At 35.5% G+C, this 20,217-nt stretch overlaps 1 protein-coding gene across 1 annotated transcript in view; it reads left to right on the plus strand.

Annotated features, from left to right (window-relative positions):
- The window catches only part of NUP35 (nucleoporin 35), a 35,250-nt gene extending 16,003 nt beyond the window's left edge, over window positions 1-19,247 (plus strand). Inside the window, exons 5-9 of the mRNA XM_041722622.1 lie at window positions 11,094-11,235; window positions 14,376-14,445; window positions 15,662-15,790; window positions 17,039-17,203; window positions 18,608-19,247. Of these exons, the coding sequence (XP_041578556.1) occupies window positions 11,094-11,235; window positions 14,376-14,445; window positions 15,662-15,790; window positions 17,039-17,203; window positions 18,608-18,685 (584 nt within the window). The 3' untranslated portion in view covers window positions 18,686-19,247. The remainder of the gene's footprint in view (window positions 1-11,093; window positions 11,236-14,375; window positions 14,446-15,661; window positions 15,791-17,038; window positions 17,204-18,607) is intronic.
- The last annotated feature ends 970 nt before the right edge of the window (window positions 19,248-20,217 follow it).

Below are 20,217 nucleotides of genomic sequence, written 5' to 3' on the forward strand. Positions count from 1 at the left end.
TCTTAGAGCTATTCCTTTTGGAATTTACCTCCATTTATCTAATTGAGATGGTGTATTAGTTTCCTATTGGTCCTGTAACAAATAACCACAAATTTAGTGGCTTAAAATAATTCAGATTTATTTTCAAACAGTTCTAGAAGTCAGAAGTCCAGAAAGGCTAGAGTCAAAGTGTTCATAGGGCCGGTTTCTTCTGGAGGTTCTAGGGAGAAAGAATCCTTTTCTTTCTTTCTTTTTTTTTTTTTTCCTGGTTTCTAGCTGTATTCTTTGATTTGTGGCCCCTTTCATCTTCAAAGTGTATCTCTCCAATCTGTTTCCATCATCACATCCCCTCTGTAGTTAAAATCTTCCTCCTTCTTCCTTTTGTAAGGGCACTAGTGGATATATTGGGGGCCTGTCTGAATAATCTTGGATAATCTCCCCATTTCAAGATTGTTAATCACATCTGCAGAAGAGTCCCTTTTGCCATATTAGGTAAATATTCACAGGCTGCAGGTATTGAGATGTAGTCATGTTGGAGGTCCATTACTCAGTCAGCCATATATGATTATGTATGTTAACTGATTTTCAGTTTTCAGTATTGGTAATTTATCTTAAGGCAATTGGAGATAATCTGTCTTACATCCCATCCCCCACATTATCTGAATATAAGTATGTCAGACTTTACTCCTTTTGTCAGTGTTTCTGACTATATAAACACTTTTTTATGCTGAACCAAATAGTATAATTTATCCTTTCTCTAAAATTTGTATTTCTCATTAAGTTAATAATTGTTTTTTTTTCTATTTGATTTTCTCTGTGCCATCTGCTACCTTTATTTTAAGCAAATGTTGTTGCTAAGATACATATCTGTCTTTTAAAAAATGCTCAAAGACCGTTTCAGATACTGTTTTGTTTTGCTTTAAACTGAGACCTTCTCTCTCTTAGCCTCTCTTTTGGCGGTTTGCTGTTTCAGCATGGTATACAGCTATCATCCTAGAACTTGCCTTAGCAAGTTTCTAGACTTGAGCTATTTTTCCTAGATGATATGCTTTCTTCTTTCTTAGTTTATTTGCTCATTTTGGTGAGGAACATATTTGAGTGGCGTTCTAAGAAAGCTTGTGAAGGAAATGAAATTTAAGACTTCATATCTGAAATGCTTTTTTTTTTCCCCCCTGTCTTCACATTGGATGCTGATTTGGCTGGGTTCAGAATTTTGGAGGCATCATTCCATTGTCTACAAGCTTCTAGTGTTTCGTGGAAGTCACTTGTGATGATTTCTTAGGCTTTTGTATGTTTCGAAAAATTTAAGATCGCTCTATGGTTAGTATACTCAATTTCACAACTGTGCTTTGATGTGGGATTTTTTCATTTGTTTTCCGGGGGAATTGATTTACAGATCCTTTAAATCAAAGCACTTAACCTACAGTTCTGGGAAATTTCCCTGTATTTGTTTGGTAATTATTCTTCTGTTTTTTTTTGTTTGTTTGTTTGTTTCCTGTTTCTGGAATTCCTTTTGTTTGTGAGCACTTAAGAGATTTCTTATGTTCTACTTTTTCTCTCTTATGGGGTCTTTTATGTATGTATTCTACTTGGTGGGACATGTCTTCAGTCTCAGTTTCCAACTCTTGTAATAATTTTTTATTTTCCCGTTTTTAATTTTTATTCTCTAAATGTACTTTAAAACATAGTATCCTTTTCTTGTTTTATGGGTAAGATATCTTACCAGTGAGATTAATGTTGGTGTGTTATTCCTGTTCATACTATTTCCTTCTGGTTCTTACTTTTTTCCTCCTTTCTCTTTTTTAAGTGTTCTTTCTTTCTTGGTGGGGACATATTTAGTTCAATGAGACACTAAAACTACTTAGAATCTGTGTATGTGGATCAACATTGGCTGGAAAGTGGAAATTGATGTTTTGTCTCTTACTGGGCTTTACTGTAAGAGGAATGGACAATCAGCTAGATTTTTGTTGGGAAAATCTCTGATTTCAGTTTATGTAGGTCTCTTTTTCTTTGAATTAAAATTTTCCCAAAGAAGAGTTCTTTACATTCAGCCTTTATGTCTAAGCAGGTATTCTTAATATAGAAAAGGGAGAAGTCTCCTTTTCAATATGCAAGACTTTCACTTTATCAGTTTCTGTATAGTTCTCTACTGTGGTTGGACTCACTGGATCCTGAGCCAGTTAGGTTCCTTTTTCCTCGGATACTAACTAAATTCTTGGTCTCTTAGGGGTGGAGTGGCTGACGGGTGGTCATCTGGTTACTTAAGATGAAGAAAGGCCTGCCATCTCATTCCTTATTATATGCACCTTAAAAAATTTTTTCCTTGATTTCAGCCAGCATCCTCTTTCACACCTTCCACAGTTCCCATGTTCTCAAAACCTGAGACTTCCTAGAATGACTGTCATTGGGGTGTCTGAGAGGGCTTAGAGATGAATACAGGTATTCACTATGTTTGGGTATTGTTATATCCATTGTTCAATGTACTCTTGGAGTACAATGAGTTTATTAATCAGAAAAGTCTGAAGAAACATTCAGATTAATATGCCAGGATTTAGATGCCAGTTGCAAATTTGGAGGTCCCCAAAGTTGCCCGCAACTTCAGACCAAGTGGCTACAAATACAGGGATTTCCCAAACCTACTCTAAGGTTTGATAATTCACTAGAAAGATTCAGAACCCCCTGAAAGTGCTTAAAGTTATAGTTTTATTATAGCAAAACAGTATAAATTAGAGCCAAAGATGCATAGGGTGATGTCTAAGAGAGTTCCAAACACGAAGCTTCCATGATGTGTTACCCTCCCAGCGTTGATGTATGGTGCTTATACATGCAATATTGCCAATCAGGGAAGCTCACGGAAGTCTTCATGTCCATAGTTTTTATTGGAGTCTCTTTACGTAAAGATGATGACCTAGTGGCTAAAATCAGTTTCCAGTCCCTTCCTCTGCTGAGAGGTGGGATGACAGCATGTGGCTCAAAGCTCCAACCAGAATCACATGGTTGGTCTTTATGTTGTGACCTGCCCCCACCGTGAGCCACCTTGTTAGCATAAACTGTCAAGTGCACTTGTGGGACAAGCCATGAATAACACAAATACTCCTGTCTCCCTGGGAATTCCTAGGGTTTTGAGGTTACCTCCTGAGAACCTGAACAAAGGCCAGACCTTTCTTTGGGCTGAGGCTAAATTCTTTACTTTACATTGTGCTACATTGTTTCATGGTAGAAGGGAACAACACTACCAGGAACCTCTATTTCCCACCTTTCATATGCCATGCATCTGTTTAAAATTTACCACTCTGTCTCTTTTTTTTTCATTTATGTTAGTGGCCTATTTTGAGTAATTGAATCTGTTCTTTAATTGAAGACATTTCATAAAGAGTAATAAGGTCTTTTGCCCTCTGCTTTAATTTGATCTTATGAAGAGTGTTTGAATAGTGATTTACCAAGGGAGACACATTACAGTCCAATTTGATGTGGTTTGATAGGTGTACTTTATTTTCATTTTACAGAGCTTAGCATGTGGGTACCAGAAGTCTGATTGAAAGGAAGTAAAAATCAGTGGAGCAATTAAACATTAACAAGGTGGGGGGCAATTATGCTAAAGTTATGTAAATAGTTTTAGATTATGTATAAGTAATTATGTTTTTCAGAGTAGTTGACGGGGCAAAAATTAGATTGCTTATTCGTTTGAGACTTAATTTTGATTTGTTTTATTTTTAAAGGTCATAATGGTTGTCTCATTTTGAGCCTTCATTTAATTTCTTGCTTGAAGGTTATTACATGATGTAGCATAAGTAAATTGAACCTTTTTTAATGGCAATATACAACATAAAAAATTGGAATTGGCTTCAGATTTTATACTAAAATACCATTTACTAACTTTTGTATGTTAAAGGCGTGTCTTTGTAGTAAAAACTAAATTTATTTAAAGGTATTTTTTGTGTGCTTTTGCATATTTCCTAAAGGGGATAGTTGATAAGTTAGCTGGTAAGCAGACAGTTGTCAAAGTAGCATGTTCATTTTAAATCATCCTGATTTTAAAAATGTGTTGTACTTATTAAATGCATCTGTGATGTTGAGAAAAAGAATAATTGTTAAATGTATTATATATCATGTATATAGTTTGATTTTTTTTTTCCCCAATAAATTGTATTGTCTTTTTTGTAAGGATGAATTTGGGTTTAAAAGGTAAGTCTATGAGACTGACCCATGTAATATATACTGAGATTCCATTTCCTTCTTGTATGCTTTTTTGTTTTCTCTAGAGTTAATAACGATTGCATATCTTCACTTGCTTGATTGCTTTTTTAAAAAATATTTGAATATTTTTCAAGCTTTCTGGCTGCTGAGCTGTTTCTTATTAACCTGGTGACTTGACGACTGAACATAAGCAGTCTTGAGCATCTTTCCTTGTTTTCTAGTAGTGTCTAAGATAGTGTTCTGAATTAAATAGGTACTTTAATGATCCTTATAGATCTGAAGTGATCTGAAACATAGTTTTTTTTTCTGAAGGAAAGGCTGCATTACTTTAATGGTTAAATTAGGTTAAATTAGATTAATTGTAGGTTTCTAAACTTGAGTCCAAGTGAAGTGTGTGGATTCAAGTTGTATGGTGTACTAAAGAGTTAAGAATTTTCAGATCTTTAAGTGACCATATTTTTTCCTCTGGTTAGAATATAGTTACACTATAGTTTTTAATTAATTGATACCTTTAACTTTTGATCCTGTTGAGGGTATAGTTTTGGTTTGGTGCCATTTGGAAGCAAGAGTTAGACATTATTCCTGGAAGTCTTTTTTTAGACTTGACTCTGAGTATATTTTTTCCTTCAGTGTAAAAGAATAATTGTACCAAGTACATCATTTATATTGAAGTTCGTTCTATATTGTTTAAACAGTTAACTTTTGTTCTTATCTACCACTGTTCCTTTTGATTATTGGAGTAACCAATTGGAGTGAGTCTTATGGATATAGTAACTAAGGGAAACATGTATTATAAGTTCAAGATATAGTTGACATAAAACATTGTGTAGGTTTAAGGTGTGCACTGTGTTTATTTGGCACACATATTACAAAGTGATCATGGAGTTAACTTTCTTCCAAGTATATAATACAGTATCATTAATAATAACCGCTGTGGTGTTCTTTACCTCCCAAGATCTTTCTAGTATTATGACTAGAAGTTTGTATCCTTTGACTAACATCTCTCCATATTCTACAGCCCCCAGGCCATAGTAACCTTTACTCTTTCTTTCTCTGAGTTGGGCTTTTTTTACATTCCACATAAAGGTGAGATCATGGAGTATTTGTCTTTTCTTTGTCTGACTTCTTTTTCTTAACATTATGTCCTCAGGATCTATCTTTGTTTTGCAAATAGTGGGATTTCCCCCTTCTCATGCCTGAAAAACATCCATTTATGTGTCACCCCTTCTTTATCCATTCATCCAATGAGGGACACTTTGATTGTTTCCATATCTTGGCTGTTGTGAGTAATGCTGCCAGGAGCATGGGAGTGCAATTTCAAGATCCTGTTTGCATTTTCTTTGGATATATACCCAGAAGTGGGGATTGCTGGATCATATGATAGTGCTATTTGTAATTTTTGAGAAGCTTCCATACAGTTTTCCATAGTGGCTGTACCAATTTATATTTGTACCATTTATATTTGAAAAGGAATACAAGGTTTTCCTTTTCTTCAAATCCTAGCTCTTATCTTTCTGAAGATAGCCTTTCTAAAAGGTATGAGATGATATCTCTGTGGTTTTGATTTGCATTTCCCTGATGGTTAGTGATTTTAAGCACCATTTTTGGTCTCTGTTGACTATATGTCTTCCTTGGAAAAATGTTACTAGGTTCCTCTGCTTAAAAAAAAATTTTTTTTTCTGTTGAGTTGTAGGAGTTCCTTATATATTTTGGAGAGTAACCTCTATCAGATAAATGTTTGCAAATATTTTCTCCCATTCCATGTGTTGCCTTTTTCATCTTGCTGATGATTTTGTAGATGGCTTTGATAAGTATGGATTTTAACAATATTAATTCTTCCTGTTTATGACCCTGGGATATCTTTCCATTTGTGTCTGTACAGTTTATTTCATCAAAGTATTGTGGTTTTCAGTATAAAACTCTTTCACCTCCTTAGTTAAATTTATTCCTATGTATTGTTCTTGCATGATATTTTAAAGAGGATTGTCTTACATATTTTTAATTTTGTTATTAGTGTGTAGAAATGCAACTGATTTCTGTGTGATTATGTATCCTGCAACTTTACTGAATCCATTAATTCTAAAAGTTTTTTAGTGGCGTCTTGGAGATTTTCCATGTATGAGATCATTTTATATGCAACAACAGTTTTGCAGCCTTCTTTCCAATTTAGATGCGTTTTATTTTTTATTTTTTTCTTGCTTGGTTGCTCTGGCGAGGACTTGCAGTAGTATGTCAAAAGGAGTGATAAGTGGGCACCCTTCTTTCTTCCTTATTTTAGAGGAAAAACTTTCTACCTTTCACCATTGAATATGTGAAATGTAGACTTGACAAATATGGCCTTTATTATGTTGAAGTATCCATTTGAACATTTTTATCATGAGAAGATGTTACATTTTTGTCAAAAGCTTTTTCTACATCTGTTGATCATCTGATTTTAATCCAGCTTTCGCATCAGAATAATACTGGCCTCATAAAATGGAAACTAACATTTATTGAATCTATTAAACATGCTCTTTCAGTTAATCTTCAACTATGTTGGATAGGTGTTTTATATACAGTTGTGTTTTGTGTTCCTCATATGTAAAATGTGGAAGGTAGGTTCTATCTTATAGAATTTCTTTTAGGATTAAAAATGAATGCATGCAAAAGAACCTGTAACAGCACCTTGAATATATAGGATATATACTTGCTAGCAATTATCATTATACTGTTACTGTTTTTATTTTTGTTGTTGTAATATTTAGGAAGTGAGGTTCAGTAATTCCCTCTAGTTGTGACAGTAAATAATAGAAGTACAGTGTGAACTAACTACAAACCCATTTACTGTCTTTCCTCTCATCTTCCCATGATGCTCTCTACCAAGATCAATGATTGGTCCAGGGGTAGCAACACTAGCCTTCTGCTATTCAGTCCAGTCTTGTTCTGGGCTCCTGCCAGGATCACATGTTGCCTTCCTAAAAGCAAGATGCTGTACTTCATTCTCCCCCCGTACATTAAAGATATTTTCATACTTTTTTTGTAATTCACTAGCAATTGGAACATGAGGATCTAAAATAAAATAATAATATCCCCAAATAAATTTTGGGGGGCTGTTTAGGATTTTTCTTTTTAAAATTTATTTTGACATTTTGAGTGGTATATCTGGAGAATAACTTGACTCTCCAGTACTACTTTGTTGTGGATTAACAGTGTGTCACTGTGACTGGTCATTGAATATGTTTGTTAAGAGAACTTTCTGTGTGGTTCGGAGAAAATCATTCTGTATTTATAAATAGGAAAACTCAGTTACCCTTTTTGTATCTCAGCTTTGGATTTGAATAGCTTTATTATTCATTTCCTAATAACATTCGTGTAAGTTCTCCCATTAATCAACATTTTTAAGGTATTTAGGATATACTCAACCCACAATCACCATTTACCAAAATATGTGTTTTATGAAGGTAAAATGTCATTAAAGTATAGGAGATATTGGGTTGAATAAAGTTACAAATAAATCTTTCTTTATTGGATAATCTTTGAGAATTTTTTATGTGCATTGTAAAACTCCGATCAGGATAATAGAGTATATGGCCTTTTATGAAACTTAACACAGTAACTTTGTCCCTCCTCTTTTATGTGTTTTAAGAGCATACCTTGAGGGGGTCCCCGTGGCTCAGCGGTTTAGCGCCTGCCTTCGGCCCAGGGCGTGATCCTGGAGACCCGGGATTGAGTCCCACATCAGGCTCCCTGCATGGAGCCTGCTTCTCCCTCTGCCTGTGTCTCTGCCTCTCTCTCTCTATGTCTCTCATGAATAAATAAATAAAATCTTAAAAAAAAAAGAGCATACTTTGAAAGCTCCATTTGACTACAAACACTTTGAAATGATTTTAGGTTGATTTTCAACTCCGTTGGGCATTCAGGACAAATGACTAGGCAGTGGATACACAGAATGTACTGAGCAGAGAGCCTCTAGAAGTTAGCACATGGATTGTGAATCATGTACAAGGCCCTGTAGAACACTTGTTCTCAGACTTCTTAGTTTCAGGGTCCTTTATACCCCTATTATTTTTTTTTAAATTTATTTATTTATTTATTTATTTATTTGTTTGTTTGTTTGTTTATTTATTTATTTATTTATTTATTTATTTATTTATTTATTTATGATAGTCACACACAGAGAGAGAGAGAGGCAGAGACACAGGCAGAGGGAGAAGCAGGCTCCATGCACCAGGAGCCCGACATGGGATTCGATCCCGGGTCTCCAGGATCGCGCCCTGGGCCAAAGGCAGGCACCAAACCGCTGCGCCACCCAGGGATCCCCTTTATACCCCTATTAAATAAGATTTACTTATTTCTACTATCAGATAGGGTGTGGGGGGAGAGGGGGGAGGAGAGAACCCTCAAGCCCACTCCTGCTAAGCTCAGAGCCTGACTCAGGACTGCATCCCACCACTCTGAGATCGTGACCTGAGCTGAAATCAAGAGTAGGATTCTCAACTGACAGCCACTCAGGGGCCCCTTGGGTCCTTAATATACTTAGAAATTGAAGCCCAAAGAGCTTTTGGATTATAGCTATTGATGTTTATTTGCTGCATTAGAAATTAAAACAATATTTTGCAGTATGTATTAATTCATCTAAAAGTAATTTGTTTCATATAAACCTAAGTAACCTTTTTCTTTAAATAAAATATTTTTCTACAAGAAAAGATTCTTATGAGAAGAGTGACATTGCTTTGTGCTTTTCAGATTTCGATGTTTGGCCTAAAATAATAGCTGAAATCTCCTATCTGCTTCTGTATTCAATCTCAGTTGATTGTATCACACCAGGTATCCTCTGGAAAGGTCCACCGTACACTCATGAGAGAGTGAGAGTGTAAAGGCAAATGAAACCTTAAATGACTATGAAAATAATTACGACTTGGCAGATCTTATGAGAGGGGTCATAGGGAGCTCTTGGTCTCTAGTGCACACTTTTATAAACCGCTGCTGGAGTAAATACAAGTGTTAACTAGGCTACTTCCTAAGAGCTTATATTTTGAATTTGGATCATGTAGATTGGAATTCCAGCTGCCCTTCTAGACATTAACATTCCCTGTTTCCTAATTTGTTAAGTGGAGTTACTAACAGGACCTATCTTATAAGATTGTTAGAATTAAATAAAATTGGGGCACTTGGGTGGCTCAGTGGTTGAGCGTCTAGACGCCTTTGGCTCAGGTCGTGATCCTGGGGTCCTGGGATCGAGTCCCACATTGGGCTCCCTGCATGAAGCCTGCTTCTCCCTCTGCCTGTGTTTCTACCTGTCTCTGTCTCTCATGAATAAATAAATAAAATCTTTAAAAAAAATAAAATTGTACATGTAAAAATGGTATAATAAGTACTCTAAATAAATTGCTGCTGTTCATTATTTCAAAATTTTTGTCCTGTTGTGGCACTTTTGCTCACAGTTTTCCTTTGGCTTCTCAACTCATTTGAGGTGAAAGCCAGAGGCTTTATTTACAGTGGTTTACAAAGGTTTTTTTCATGATCTGACTTCTAGTTACCTCTGTGCTACTATACTTGTTTTCACCTCAAATGCCCCTCCTTACCGTGCAAATACTGGTTTTCTTACTGTTCATCAAACACCAGTCATATCCTTTCTTAGGGCCTTTGTACAAGATTTTTTTCTCCAGTTAACGTTTACTTCTTCAGATATTGGCATGCTCTGACTTCTATTTCTATCAGGGTTTTGTATTAATGGCATCTCAGTGAAATATTTTTTTCATTTAGCCCTTCTATGTATATACATATACATATACACACACTTCTGTCCTTCTGTCTCCCTTCTCTGCTTTATCTGTTTATTTTTCTGTAGGAGCTTCTGTTTTCTAACATACTTTATTCACTTGTTTGTCTGTCTTCCATTAGAATCTAAGTTGTATTAGAGATAGGTGGGGTTTTTGTTTATTTTAGCCTAACTTGTTCACTACTGTCTCTTCAATAACCTAGAATATTCTTAGTGTGTTTTGGGAGGGCGGGGGCATAAGCTAGTGTGGGGAGGGACAGAGGGAGAGGGAAGGAGCGAATCCCAAACAGGTTCTGTGCCTAGTATGGAGCCCGATGAGGGGCTCAATCTCATGACTCTAAGATCATAACCTGAGTTGAAATTAAAGGTCTGATGCTTAACCAACTGAGCCACCCAGGCACCCCTGCTTGGTGCATATTTAAGTGCTGTAAAAATATTTTTGTTTGACTCATTATTACTACTCCAAAGATGAAGGAATAATCTCTGCTTCTCAGAAATGTATGGTCTTAGTATAATAGTGCCTCTGAAATAAAATGAACATGTTGTAAAGCATTTAGCTTGGCCTTTTGGCGATGTAGCAGTCAGTACTCATTAATTGGTAGTTGTTGAAGGATAAGCAAAGAGAGAACAGTGTTAGAAATTTCAGAAAGAAATGACCTGAATAAAAGAAAACAAAACTGCATTTATATCTCATGAACTAGGGTAGATACTCTTTAGGGGAATATTGAAAAAGTAAGGTTGGAACTATTTTGTGGAGGCCAAGGCATTTAGGTTTTTCTGTAGGTAGTGAGTTATTGCATATTTTTAAGGCAAAAGTTTTGTGATGAAAGTGCTACTTTAGAAGATGAATCTAGTAGAAGTCCTTGAGGTTGATTGGAGATCCTTCTGGTGTAGGCTTAACTGAAAATTAAAACATTAGCAAATTTATAATAAATAATAAAACTTTTGCAAGATTATAAGTTATACTCAATTATTAATGAGCTCTGAAATTGTACGGTTGTATAAAATTATCATTTGATTACAGTTGTATATTTCAAAATATTTATGCAATTGCCAACTTTTAATGTGTCTTTTTTCATTTTAAACTGAGAGCTTTGATTTAAAATAAACCAAGATGTTTATATTTGTAACTAACTTACTAAATATACTAATATAGGGCAAAGTATGTTTAGTCCAGCAAACATTGGTCAGCCACGAAAGACAACATTATCTCCTGCACAGCTGGATCCTTTTTATACTCAAGGAGATTCTCTGACTTCTGAAGATCACCTTGATGACACTTGGGTGACTGTGTTCGGGTAAGGTTTCTGAATAATTTACTCTTCCAAAAAAAAAAAAAAGAAAGAAAGAAAAAAAAAACTTCTCCAACATTTATAATAAACATTATATTAAACATATCAAAAAAAATTGCACAGCAGATGGTTGTATACCCACCACCTGGCTTTTACAGTTAATTTTTTACTTACATTCATTTTATCTTCCATTAACTCATCTTTTTTTGTTGGTACATTTCAGAGTAAGTTGCACACATCACTACCAATCATTTATCCTGACACTTCAGCATGCATATTATTATTTTTTAAAATTTTTGTTTATTTATTTAAAGAGGGAGGGGAAGGGCAGAGGAGAGGGGGAAAGAGAATCTTAAGCAGGCTCCGTGCTGAGCATGGAGCCTGAAGTAGGGCTCGATCTCACAACCCTGAGGTCATGATCTGAGCTGAAATCAGGAGTCAGACACTTAACTGAGTTACCCAGGTACCCCTCTGAACAAGTGTTCAAGTGTTCAGTATTTGTGTTTATCTGCTTGCCACTTCCCATATTCTTTTCTCTTAAGCCTATTTGTTGGATAATGGAATAGTTTTGCATCTTTAGACTTTAGGAGTTCCTTTCTTTGTAGTGGTTATTTCTCTGCTTATATTGGACTTAACCAGTTTGGAACTAAAATCGAATTTCATATGTGTGTGTATATGTATACATACATATACATACATACTGTATCCCAAGGTTGGTACTTAATAGTCACAGGATATTGAGTATTAATAGAAATTGTACGTGACAGCCCTAGATGCATTTTGAATAGATTATTAGATTAAAAAAAAGTACTTTATAGCTTTTGGAGATCACATTGCATCATTTACATATGAGAAAACCAAAGTAGTAGATTAAATGACTTATTCAGAGGTTTACATCTAGTTCTAGGTAAAGTGTCCGCAAAAAACCTTAGGTCTTTGATTTTTAAGCTGTTACTGTTCATACCATACTACCATACTACATAAGGTTGCTTCTGAAAGTGTGATGTGTCATACTGATACTGGATCTTAACTATATTTAGTTTTGGGATAAGAAGTATATAAATAACATATGAGCTTCTTGGACAATACACAGTAAATGTTAGTGGACTTTATATGTTCAATTTATTTAAAATTTAAAAATTCAAAGGAATTATAAGAATCTACAGTGAAAACTTGTCCTTCCCACTTTTGTCCTTTTTTTCCTACTTCCCTGCTGCAATTTTTCTTTTCTTTTTTTTTTTTTTAAGATTTTATTTATTCATAGAGACACACAGAGAGAGAGAGAGGCAGAGACACAGGCAGAGGGAGAAGCAGGCTCCATGCAGAGAGCCTGATGCAGGACTCGATCCAGGGTCTCCAGGATCACACCCTGAGCTGCAGGCGGTGCTAAACCACTGTGCCACCAGGGCTGCCCTGCAATTTTTCTTCTAAGGCAATACTTGACACCTGTTCTGTGTGTAACCTACCAAAGATTCTTTGTTACTGATCCTGTTTAGGTGACAAATTAGGATTATTGCTTTCTCTTATTCTCCAGAAAGATCATGCTTAGCCCACAGCAATTGGATGGCCTCTTGATTTTTTTTTCTTTTTTATTTAAATTTTCATATTCTTTCATGGCATGGCTGTGTTTTTGAACTTGGATGTCCACCCTTAAGTCTGTTTTTGAGGCTCAGTATTAATGGTGTCTCTTTTAGATTCCTCAGTAAGTGGATAAATTACTTGAAGTTCTTCTCCTAGTCTTTTTCTTCATTTTTAAGATCAACACTTTCATACCTCTTAATTTTCTGTTGGTTTTATGTTTAGTAACCATATGAGTTTGATTGCAAGAACTGAAACATTTTCTTCTAAGGGATAAAATAATTTGATCATTTATAGGGTAGTATATCTAAAATATGTATGTTCTTTCTTTGATAATTTTTTTCCTGTTGACTCAGGGTCATTCATTCATTCATTCATTGTTTTAGGGTAGTTCTTTTACAGAATATTGGAATGTTTCCACTCAGTGGTCCTAGGGTCTTAGAACTACATTTTATTTTTCAAATACCTCCTACTGCAACCATTATTTTTCTTTCATTTTTATTTTCTTCAGCTCTGGTTTATAGGCACTTGTTGCTTTTCTTTAAGGTTAGAAATCTTATAAAATTTGAGTCTTGAATGCAGTATTTTACTCACATTTTAATATGTACACGTCTCATTTATTTTTGTGACTCTGTTTTTTCCTTAGGTTTTTTTCCTTCTTTATTTTAAATTTTTAAATTTCTTATTTAAATTCAGTTAATTATCATATATTATTAGTTTCAAAGGTAGAGGTCAGTGATTCATCAGTTTTATATAATACCTAGTGCTCTTTGCATCATATGGTCTCCTTAATGTCCATCACCCAGTTACTCCATTCCCCCACCCACTTCACTTCCAGCAACCCTCAGTTTGTTTGCTTGATTAAGGGTCTCTCTTATGGTTTGTCTCAAGTCCTCCCTAACTGAAGCTGTTGGTTAAGAAAACTCCAGATTTTCAACTTAAAATAACTTAATTGTTTGGATTATAATAGTAATGTCTGATAAAATATTTAAACCATACAGAATTTTATAAAGGAGAAAATGAAAATCACAATTTTCTTAGATTTTGGCTATTAAAATCTTGGTAACCATCCTTTTAAATGTTTCTATACCATTGATACTTGGTACTGACTTTCATTTTTGTTTGAGAACTAAATTTCTGAATTTTCAGTTGGTGCTCAATGTGTAATAAGGACTATATAATTTAAAATTCATTTCCTTTTAATAACCATAGTATACCTCAGTATTTCACACATACTCATATACACATGCTCACACACTCTTGCAAAATATATACAGAGCTGCAACTTCTTAGTTCTTTGGACATGGTAAGGCAGTGGGAGTGGAATTTTAGAGATTTCATAGATGGAATATAGGGATGGAGAAGAATGGGTGAGTCAAAACTAATTTTAACATATTTGTTTTTGGGTGACGGGCAATGATAGATTTAGCTGACATGGGGGAAACAACAATCAGGGGTTTCCTTAATATTTTAGTCTCTTGGGACCGTATCTTAAAACACTTACAAGTATGTTAATTTGCATTTGTATTTGTTATGGAAGTTGACTATTTGGACAATTCTTTTTTCAGGTTTCCTCAAGCATCTGCTTCCTATATATTATTACAATTTGCACAATATGGGAATATCTTAAAACATGTGGTAAGGCTTACTTCTTTTCAGTTCAAGATTTAGTCTGAAAAAAAAAAAAAGCTGTGAATTGAGGGAAACTTTGCTGCTGAATACTGTCTACTCTTTCCAAACTAAAGTTTTTCTTTCTTAAATTTTCATTGAATATATCTGTTGGAGTGTAGAAGGGTAGAAGTTGCATAGTAGTTGATAAAAAGGGATAAAGAGAGAAGATAAGCAAGAGAATGTGAATTTCAGACTCCCACCCTTAAATAGTTCACAGTCTCTTTTAACAAAAATTATGGGAAATATTTATATTACTGTCTTCCAGTATGAGCTTGTTTTATTGGAGATAAAGGAAAAGAGAGAAGTTCCTGATGTACAGAGTTCTTAGGGTTTTTTTTAACCTTATCTAGAACATTTTTGAAAAAGTATCTTACCTTGCCTTACCTATAACAAGTTATGAATAACAAATCTTTTTTCTGTTAGCAGGGATTGACTACCTCCTACAGAAAATTAGATTGATGAGTATAATTTTTATAAACTTAATAGTGTTAATAAAGCCCATTTGTAAGAAACAAGTATCTTTTTGAGAATTAGTTTACTTTCAGAGAATATTTGGCACCTATTCTATTCTATTCTTCTATTTATTTATTTGAAAGAGAGTGCGCGTGTGCACGAGATGGGGAAGGAGCAGAGGGAGAGGGACAAGCAGACTCCTCGCTGAGTGTAGAGCCCCATATGGGGCTTGATCCCAGGACCCTGAGGTCATGACCTGAGCCAAAATTAAGAGTCATATGCTTATTAACTGACTGAGCCACCCAGTCACTCTAATATTTGCCAATACTTTTGATAGTAGAGAATTGAGGGTTAGGTAGAAATTATTGAAATTGTTTAATAGGATTTTTTTTTCAATCCTAGCATACGGCTTATAATGGGGCATTAAATAAAAAGTAGAAGCAGAGGCTCCTGGGTGGCTCAGTGGTTGAGCATCTGCCTTTGGCTTAGGTCCTGATCCCGGGGTCCTGGGATGGAGCCACACATCAGGTTCCCCGCAGGGAGCCTGCTTCTCCCTCTGCCTGTGTCTCTGCCTTTCTCACTGTGTCTGTCATGAATAAATAAATAAAATCTTTAAAAAAAAAAAAAAAGTGGAAGCAGATATATCTTTATATATTTGTATTTTCTAACAGAATTCATTTCTTAGATTTTATATATCTTATGTTTTAAAAAACAACTTCATTCTTTGCAGATGTCTAACACAGGAAATTGGATGCATATTCGTTATCAATCTAAATTGCAGGCCCGGAAAGCCTTAAGCAAAGATGGGAGGATTTTTGGAGAGTCCATCATGATTGGTGTAAAACCATGTATAGATAAAGTAAGTTATTGCTGATGTAAGGAAAGTGGCTTAATCTATACGGAGAGCATGGGTCTAAGCATTGACATTGACGGTTATGCCACTTGGCTGCACTATGCCCCTTTTTCTTGCTTTGTAAAATGTGATGGTGTTACAGTACTGTTTTCATGGGAAGCCAAAAATGTAGTCACAAGACTTTAGAATTTAGAAATAATCCATACTGGCCCCTTAATTTTACAGATAAAGAGGCCAAGAGGACTTAAGTAACTTATCCAGACAGAGTGTGTTTTTAAAGGTGAGACCTAGGGATCCCTGGGTGGCGCAGCAGTTTGGCGCCTGCCTTTGGCCCAGGGCGCGATCCTGGAGACCCGGGATCCAATCCCACATCGGGCTCCTGGTGCATGGAGCCTGCTTCTCCCATTGCCTGTGTCTCTGCCTCTCTCTCTCTCTCTCTCTCTCTCTCTCTCTCTCTCTTTGACTATCATAAATAAATAAAAATTAAAAAAAAAAATTAAAGGTGAGACCTAGATTTTAGGTTTCTTAAGTTCTCATTCTGTTGTGCAAAGCAACATCAAATTCCTTAAATACTATAAAAGAATGCTGCTATTTCAGTAGAACGAAAGATTTCACTGGAATGGTTAAAAGGATTAACTATTAAATGGCTGAAGCTTTTTTAGTTATGTAATTATTATATTGTGTTGTAACGGATGCTTATAGAGGAGAATCTGGGGTTCCTAGCTACTAAGTAACACTGGACTTTATTCCTCTCCTCACCCCAGGATTTCCCCAAAATTCTGCTTTTTCTTCCTTGTAGTTTGTTAGATTTTTGCTGTTGTGAGTCTCTAGTTGTTTTGATCAAGTATTGAAGTGGATTTTCTGGCCGAGCATTGTGTATCAAAAACTAGCTCAGAAGCATACATTGTTTTATCAAGGCTAAAATTATTTGAAAGGTTAATTAGATCAAAGAAAGGATGCCCCTTTTATTAAAGTTTTCTTTTTAGACAGCCCAGGTGGCTCAGTGGTTTAGCGCCGCCTTCAGCCCAGGGTGTGATCCTGGAGACCCAGGATCCAGTCCCACGTCAGGCTCCCTGCATGGAGCCTGCTTCTCCCTCTGCCTGTGTCTCTGCCTCTCGCTCTCTGTGTGTCTCTCATGAATTAATAAAATCTTAAAAAAAAAATAAAGTTTTCTTTTAAGTAGGATGTAATAGTGGATGATAGATAACATGTTATGTTTATAAACAGAGAAGTTCTTTATCTTTATTTCTCCAGAATGTTATGGAAAACAATGACAGATGTGCTTTATCATCTCCATCTCTAGCCTTTACACCACCAATCAAAACCTTAGGTACACCAACCCAACCTGGAAGTACTCCTAGGATTTCTACCATGAGACCTCTTGCTACAGCATACAAAGCTTCTACTAGTGACTATCAGGTATTTTAAGAATTGGATAAAAAAAAAGATATACTTTATGTATGTATTTATTAAAAGATATACTTTTAAAGGGTGAAATGCATAGCATGTTTAACTTTTTTGCTGGATTGACGGTTATTTAATTCTTACTGACGTGATTGCCTTGAAATACCTATAAACTTTGCATTCTTAAATTTCCTATTTTAAAAATTAGAATTATGGCCAATTGAAAACTTACGTTGAAACTTTGCCATTTTTTAAGACATTTTGAGAGTTTAATTTTTCTAAGTTATATTTGCGTATATTAAAAGTTTCTCTTGTGAATATCTCTGGCATGAGGGAATATTAAAAACTGTGTTAAAACTTATGACTAGGGATCCCTGGGTGGCTCAGCGGTTTAGCTCCTGCCTTCGGCCCAGGGTGTGATCCCAGAGTGCCGGGATCAAGTCCCATGTTGGGCTCCCCTTATGGAGCCTGCTTCTGCCTCTGTGTATGTCTCTGCCTCTCTCTCTGTCTCTCATGAATAAATAAAATCTTTAAAAAAAAATTGATGACTAAATCTGATGGCATCACAAATAAAGAACCTCAGGTTAGAGTTATCAGAAAAACCACTGACCAGATCCCATTTCAAAATTACTCATTTCAAAAAATTTAAAGGGAAAGTTGATGTATACATTGAAGAATGATAAAAGTATTGTGACTCTCATTCAGGATGTGATATTATACCCTACTTAATTAACCAGGTTCTGAACTTGCCTAACCACAGACGTGGTTCTTGAAACAGCAAATAAGTTTTTACCCTATGCTTTAGTAAGACAGTTAGTGACGATTTAATCTTTGGATTTCCCTTGATATTTGGAGATTAGGACTGTTTTTTTTTTCCTTAAGGTTTTTCTTTTAAGCCAGTATTTTATTTTATTTTTTTATTTTCCAAGTAGGCTCCATACCCATTGTGGGGCTTGAACTCACAACTGAGATCAAGAGTCACAAGTTCTACTGACTGAGCCAGCCAGGCGCCCCTAAACCAGTATTTTAAAATCCTCATCTCCGGGAGTGCCTGGATGACTCAGTTGGATAAGTGTCTAACTCTTGATCTCAGCTTAGGGTCATGAGTTCAAGCTCCACATTGGGCTCTGTGCTGGGTGTATAGGCTATTAAAAAGAAAGTCTTGTAGCTTTTGTGTGTTTGTTCAGTTTCCTGATATAAGGAGCAGATGTAATTTGTCTTGCCAAAGGAATAAGATTTTGTCCTTCCTTTAAAGCAAAGGATGTTCTGACTAAATCCAGATATTAATAATTAAATATACAGTTCAGTACTACAAATGGATTTAATTGTTCGACTCTTTTAAATTAGCTTTTAAGTCAAGAATTGATTATGATACTGAGGAAACTATAACCTAACAATTGTGTATGTTTTTTTGAATAGGTTATTTCTGACAGACAAACGCCAAAAAAAGATGAAAGTCTTGTATCCAAAGCAATGGAGTACATGTTCGGCTGGTAGTATAGTAAGAACCGAGAACTCACCTACCGTGGAGGAGGCTGCTACACTAAAACAGAGTTAGCAGAGTACCGCCAACTTCCTGTGGTTAGTTATATAACCACTCTTGGCGGTATTGGAAAGCTGGCTCATACTTTCCTTAGAAGCCTTTTTCTTTAAGGATACAGCATATTTGTAGCTCGCACTTTAAAAGATGCTTGAGACACGTTTTAAAGAAAAAGAAATCCCTGTAAATAGGATTTGGTGTTTTCTGTGATAATTGCATGCTTAAGCACAAAAAACTCAGCATTGATTACTGTAAAATATCTAATTGAATTTGTCGTGAGGCTTTGTAGTCTTCAGGAGTTAGTGGGCTGAATTTCATGAAGGGTAACTTGTACAGCTCCTTCTGACAAGACACAAAGATTGTACCTAACAATTTGAATTATGATCTTTTAATTTAATATTATAATTATCTTGTTTATATATGTCCTATCGTGGATTGTCATCCTTCAGTATTCTAAAACCAAAACAGTCTTTTTAAAAACCTACTAAAGTTTCTTGATAATAAACTTTGTCAATTATATATATTGAACCATTTTTGTAAGTGACTTATTAACTATTTAAAAAAAGTTGAAGTGTTGAAGGGAGACCAGCAGGACTCCTTGCTGAGTGGCGAGCCAGATGAGGGGCTTAGTCCCAGGACCCTGAGGTCATGACCTGAGGTAAATCAAGAGTACTTGTTTGCTATATCTGAGTAGCTTACTTGTCTTTGTATCCGTTACATCATTTACTTAAAAAGAGCCAGGAAAGATGTAAATATATCAAATGAACACATTGTGTGACTTAAACTTACACGGTGTTACATGTCAATTACATCTCAATTGAAAAAAAAAAACACTACAAAAACCAAAGTGAACGAAAAGAGCCAGGAAAATCTGAGAAAGCAAAGTGCCGTATTTTTCAATACTACAGAAAACTACAGAAGTGGAAACTGAGAAAGCTAGAGAAGTTACTCTGCAATTTCAGAGAAGCTGATTTCATATAAAAATAAGTAACATAAAATTGTAGTCATGCAAAGTTGTTTTAAAAAATGGATGATAAAAAATGGATGATAAGGAGCAAAATATCCTAAAAACATTGAACACCAGACAGACATTCCCATAGTAGATCTGAACTATGACCTATTATTTAAAAATGACTTCTAAGATATTTTGAAAGTGATACAGAGTATGAATATCAAGCAGAATTTCAAAAACTTGGGAAAGTACTAGAAATAAAAGGAAAAGTAATTTAGAAATGAAGACTAAACTAGGATAAACACAAAAGCAGATAAACAGCAGATAATGTCTTATGGGAAATAGAATGTCAAAGTAGGATGACTTTAGAAATCCGGAAAGGGGATCCCCAGGTGGCTCAGTGGTTGAGCGTCTGCCTTCAGCCCAGGCTGTGACCCTGGGGTCCTGGGATTGAGTCCACGTCGGGCTCCCTGCATGTAGCCTGCTTCTCCCTCTGCCTGTGTCTCTGCCTGTCTCTCTCTTTCTGTCTCTCATGAA

The sequence above is a fragment of the Vulpes lagopus genome, chromosome 11, assembly GCF_018345385.1.
Source record: "Vulpes lagopus strain Blue_001 chromosome 11, ASM1834538v1, whole genome shotgun sequence".
Classification (NCBI taxonomy): Eukaryota; Metazoa; Chordata; class Mammalia; order Carnivora; family Canidae; genus Vulpes; species Vulpes lagopus.